Raw genomic sequence first — 5,574 nt, 5'->3', positions numbered from 1 at the left:
CCCCCCATACGCTCCGTTCCCCGTCCCAGCCGCCATGAACCCGCTCTTCGGCCCCAACCTCTTCCTCCTGCCGCAGGAGCAGCAGGGGCTCCCCGGCCCGGAGCTCTCCTCGCCGCCGCCGGCCCCTCGGCCCGCCGAGCCCCTCGGGGGGGAGCTGGCCGCTTCGCCCCCCGCCGGTCCTTTCCCCGCTCCCCCCGCCGCCATGGCCCTCCGCAACGACCTGGGCTCCAACATCAGCGTCCTGAAGACGCTCAACCTGCGGTTCCGCTGTTTCCTGGCCAAGGTCCACGAACTGGAGCGGCGGAACCGGCAGCTGGAGAAGCAGCTGCAGCAGGCGCTGGAGGAAGGGGGGACCCGGGGCCGCGGACCCCCCCGCCGCGACCAGGCGGTGCAGACCGGTTTCGTCGGTCCCATCCGGAGCCTGGGCTTGGGGCTGGGGCTGGGCTTGGGGCTGAGCCCGGCCCGGGCGCTGGGTTCTCCCGGTTGCCGCCCCGCCCCCCCCGGCCAGCCGCCTCCCCCCTTCCCCGCCGCCTCCCGCTTCGTGCCCGGCACCATCTGGTCCTTCTCGCAAGCCCGACGCTTGGGGCCGGGGCCGGAGACCACCCTGGTGCAAGGACCGGGGGTCTCCTGGGTCCACCCGGACGGGGTGGGCGTCCAGATCGACACCATCACCCCGGAGATCCGGGCCCTCTACAACGTCTTGGCCAAGGTGAAGAGGGAGCGCGACGAGTACAAGCGCAGGTGAGAAGGGGACGGCGGGACCGAGGGACCCCCCCGGGGGTCCGCAGCCAGCACCCGGGGCTTCACCCGGTGAGGGCACAAGCGGGGAGAGGCAGCCCCGGCCTGACTTCCCCGGGAGCTTGGGCTCCGGACGGCGCGAGGTGAGGTCGTAAGGCAAAAACGCGGACCCCCCGCAAGCGTTCGCCGACGCCTGGGTCTCCTCGCTTGCCTCGCGGTGTTCGGACACCCTCGGGATGCTCGCGGCACCTTTTTCCGTCTTGTCAACCCGGCGCGAGGGGCTAGGAACGCTTCTGCGAAGCTGGGGGAGAAAATAACGTGACTCCGGGAGCTGGCGTTTTAAAGGGGAGGGGATCTGGAAACGCACAGGGAAGGAGGAGCAGCCAGAAAGTAGGTGAGGAAGGTGAAGGTGTTTGGGTTGGAAAAGGCTGCCGGGAGGAGGAGGAGGAGGAGGCCGCTCGGGATACATAGGAAGGTGCGGAGAGAGAAGCCCCTCGGCAGGGCGGCTGGCCCCCCCCGGGCCCTTTCCCTCCCCAGTGCTCTCCCAGCCGGCGCCTCAGTGGCAGAGAGCCGTGCGGGAGCACCCCGCTCCTCCGGGGCTTTCCTCCCGACCCAAAATAGCTGCGGCCTGGCATGCGCCTCGGAGAAGGGCGAAGCAGAATGCGAAGCTAATCTCTTGGCCGGTTCTTCTTTCCCGTGCGGGGCGGCCGCCGCTCTCGCGTCACACTGGTGGCGCTTTTGTTTCGGGCCAGTTTCCGAGGCTGCTCCCAGATCCGCACGTAGGATGAGATCAGGCAGGCGGCTGGCATCGCTGGGTCAGGGCGCAGGGCCGGCCGAGACCATCGCTGGCGACTGACACGTTTGTTTTTTGGGAGAAAAGTCACTTTCGGATGCTTTAGAAGCAATCGGAAAGTAACCGGTTACGTACCCAAAGGAGCGAAACGGTGCGCTCTGCCCACGGGAGCCGCGCCGCCGACCTGCGCTTCACAGCCGCGGGCTCTGCCGCCAAGATCAAGGCTGGGGATCCGAGATGACACCTTATGTTTTTGGCTTTATAAGGCTTTGGCCAACAGGGAAAGGAAGAGGTGGCATCTCTTCTTTCCTACCTGAGGCCTTTTATTATTAAGCCAGGGGCTGGGCTCCTTCTCCAGGGGTGGGCAGCTCGCCTTGCGTTTTCAGGTCAGACAGTGGGGAGCTGGAACCACCTTTTTGGCCCGGAGGGCTCGAGCCTCACCCCCTCAAAATGGGTCATCCAGAGGGGACCGAGTTGGGTTTGTCGGTGCTGTTGAAACTTTGGGAGAAAGGAGAGCTTTCCGGGGCTGTCCCGCTCTGGCAAGCGGGCTCTGGGGGGGGGCAGCGACGGAGGGAGCGGGGAGGCCGGGGGCAGGCAGGGGGGCATCACGAGCCGCTGCGGGCCAATGTTGTTGGTGGGGTCTATTTTTGGACTGTGTTACCAGGAGCTGGGGGAAAGCAGACCCCACCCCTAGACCCTTTCCAGCACCAGGGAATTTTCTGACGGGTGCAGCCAGGTCCCAAACAGGGGAATGGGACAGGAGGATCCCGTTTCCGCACCCTTCCCCATGCTGAGGGCTGACATCCCCCGGGAGCAGAGACCTCCCTGCCGTGGCGGGCTCTCATCTGCCGTGGGGACAGCGCGGCCGGCGTCGTCCCTTTGCCACCTGCCTGGGGACAGAGGGAAGAGACCGTCTGAAAGCGGGAATTCCCGGTTCTCTGACCCACGGCGCGGGTGCTTGAGCTTGCGTTTTCTTCAGGGCAGCGTTGCCGCCGTGCACCCCGCAGCACTCGGAACGGTGCAACAGCAGGAGGAGCTTCTCTCTGGACGTGCAGGGCCTGAAATTCAAGTCTGGGATCTAGGAAGGGTGCGGGGGCAATTAGGGAGGGATGAGAAGAGATGCAGCAGCGGGAGAGAGGCTCGCAGGAGCCGCGCTTGGGACGGGCAGGCTGAGGCTAGGTGGGCTGGAGAGGGGCAGAGCGTGCCTGTGAGTATCCTACAGACCCGGCAAGAGCTGGGGATCTGCGGGTCTCCTCAGGTTTGTGCTGTCTGCTACGCCTGTGTTCCCAAGTGGTTTTTATCTTGGATGCTGCGAGGACATGCTGGAGGTGTGGGGTGAGTAGTGTGATGGCACAGTGTGTTAGAGTCACAGGATGGTTTGGGTTGGAAGGGACCTTTAAGGATCATCTAGTCCGACCCCTCTGCCGTAGGGTTCCACTAGACCAGGTTGCTCAAAGCCCCGTCCAACCTGACCTTGAACGCATCCAGTGATGGGGCATCCACAGCTTCTCTGGGCAACCTGCTCCAGTACCTCACCGCCCTCATCATAAAAAAATTCTTCCTTGTGTCCAGTCTAAACCTACCCTCTTTCAGTTTAAAACAAGTCGCCCCTCATCCTGTCGCTACAGGCACTGGTAAAAAGTCTCTCTCCGTCTTTCTTATAAGCCCCCTTTACATATTGAAAGGCCACGAGAAGGTCTGTTGTTGTTGTAACTGCCCCCCAAGGAGGTGCGCCAGGCTGCAGAGCATTCCCTGTGTTATGAATGTGTTAACGAAGTGAAGCTCAAACATAGTTCGAACGTGGCAAGAGAGGGAAACGTGCAGCCTCAAGCCCCGAGCAGCCCGCAGGGTGCCCCGCAGCACTGGCGTGCGTTAACTGTGCACCATCGGGTAAGGCACCCAGCGCCTTTTGCAGTGAACGGGATTTTTAAAGATGGGTGGGTGGGTGTATGTTTATTTCGCTAAGTGAACTTCTCGAGGGGACGCACCTGGGGAGGTGGGGGGGGGCCGTAGGGACAGCACCGCATCTTGTCACGTCCCCAGCTTTGGGACGACTGGCACGTAGCCGGCAAGGAGACGGCCGGGTCCGTCTGCTGCTGGGACCCTTCTGTATTTCAGCCCTTTGGGCAGGTCGCCACCTTGGCTGCGGCACCAGGGGAAAAAAAAAAATGCCCGTCTCCCCTTGGCGTGCGCCGGTGGCCGTGGGGTTGCCGTGGGTCAGCCTTGCTTCCAGCCGGCAGCGAGCTGGCAGCGGCCGCCGGGCGCGCTGGGCTGCGGGTGCAGCGCTGCAGGCAGGTTATTATTAGGAGTGGTGCATTGCAGGAGAATAAGAAGGAGCCAGGCAGGAGGTGAGCGGGAGAGAGGTTCGTAACGGGTGGGCGTGCAGATCCGCCGCTGGAGGGGCGAATCCCCGTTGCCGCCCGCCTTTAAAGCGGTGTTTATCTCTGATCGGCGCTCGTCTTCCGTAGCGCTGGTGTGAAATGAATTCTTCCAGGGATTTGCAGCTATGCTTTACTTTCCCCAGTAAGTCCGGGCTATATAGAGACCCGGAAGGAGGCGGGGACCGAAAAAGAGAGGAAGCGCCACGCCGAGAAAGATGCTGAAAATTTTTTCTTTTGGTGGAAAGCGTTTTTTTCTCCCTGGGGAGGGAGGCCTTGTTTGAACGGTTCCCATATAAGGGCAATTCTACCTTTTAACTTTCTCCTTCCCTCTCTCTTTGTCTCCCTCTTCCCCCAAAGGGATGGGAACCCCCCGTGACTCCCCTTCTGTAGCTGCGGTGTGGAGCCAACACCAACGCGAGGACTGCAGGCTTTGTCCTTGTTTGAGTGAGGAGCAGCGTTGCCAGCCTTAAGAGCTTAGAAATTCATAAGGCAGGACTCTCCCACGTCGTCAGATTGTCCCGATGCCCCGAGATAAAAAGTGTGAGGGCTTTTCATACCCTTTCTGGTCTCCTAGACCCTTGCGTTTATTTTTCAAACTTGGCGCAAGTAAGCGAGAGGAGAGATTTTTCCCGTCCTCGTGCAGGGTCGCAGTGCTCGTGTCTGTGCTTGCAAGCATTAAATAGAAACCGGAGACCATAGCACCAGGCAGGGCCCAGCTCTGGTTGCTTTCCCAGAGAAATCCCGCTTTCTCGGAGAAATGTGGCTCTCCCAGAGGAGCCAGAAGCCGGGTAAGAATGCAGCAGCCCTGCCCCGTGCCGCACCGCGGCGCGTGCCAACCTGTCCGCTCTATGGGATAGTCATTTAGCAAAGAGCAGTACAGCCTGGTGGCCTCCCAACAGACCGTGGACTGGGCCAACACCGCAGCGTGGCCCAAAATGATGATCTCATGCAGCGAAATATAATATAATAATTGCTAGGCGATGTGTCTTTGTATAGGAAGGCCGGGCACCTTGCAGCTCAGCCTTTTGCAAAGCTGCAGAGCCTAATACAGTACCCGCCGGCCAACTTGGCGTGAATTGCGATCATCCATCCTGCTTCCTTGTAGGATGTAACAACGTTCTTTAATCCAACCTGTTACGCAGCAGTACAGCCGAGGAGATTTGTGCCCCTGCCCGGGTAGGGTGGCCTGGCGCAGGGCATCCCTCCGCATCGGTGCAGCCTGAACCGCAACGCTGCAGGCGCGCCAACGCGGTCACGAATGCGATGCAGGTGGCAGCAACCCTGCGATATCCACAAGCCCGTTCCTGAGCGTCGGAGCTGAACCTAACGTGACCCAAGGCTGAAAGCTCGGGGGGTGGACGGAGAGGCCGGTGGGCTGCATGGAGCCTGTGGTTGGTGTCCCCAGTTCCCCCTGTCATGGAGCGGGCCAGCCTGCGGCGGAGAGAGCGGAGAACGCGGCGCGGCAGGGTTTGTGGCCGGGGTGGGGGGCCGACGGGCATTTGGCAGCTGCCGTCGGTCTGGAAACAAGCGGGGATGCATTCCTGGGCACGTTTTCCTTCCCGCCCCGGTGCCGTCATCACCCCCTCTCGGATAGCTTTGGGGCGAGCAGCTGCCGCTCCCTCCATTCTCTTTGGCAGCCGGGGATGCCAGCGGGGGCTTGCC

At 61.9% G+C, this 5,574-nt stretch overlaps 1 protein-coding gene across 4 annotated transcripts in view; it reads left to right on the top strand.

The window, feature by feature from the left end:
* The first annotated feature begins 34 nt into the window (after window positions 1-34).
* Window positions 35-5,574, top strand: part of IFFO1 (intermediate filament family orphan 1) — a 10,093-nt gene continuing 4,553 nt past the window's right edge. For all 4 annotated transcript variants that reach the window (XM_010567540.1, XM_010567542.1, XM_010567543.1 and 1 more), the window contains exon 1: window positions 35-741. In XM_010567540.1, coding sequence (XP_010565842.1) covers window positions 35-741 — 707 coding nt within the window. The remainder of the gene's footprint in view (window positions 742-5,574) is intronic.

This window comes from Haliaeetus leucocephalus, unplaced genomic scaffold, assembly GCF_000737465.1.
Source record: "Haliaeetus leucocephalus isolate CR32 unplaced genomic scaffold, Haliaeetus_leucocephalus-4.0 Scaffold228, whole genome shotgun sequence".
Classification (NCBI taxonomy): domain Eukaryota; kingdom Metazoa; phylum Chordata; class Aves; order Accipitriformes; family Accipitridae; genus Haliaeetus; species Haliaeetus leucocephalus.
The sequence above is the reverse complement of the archived record's forward strand: the minus strand, read 5'-3'. Positions and strand labels throughout refer to the sequence as shown.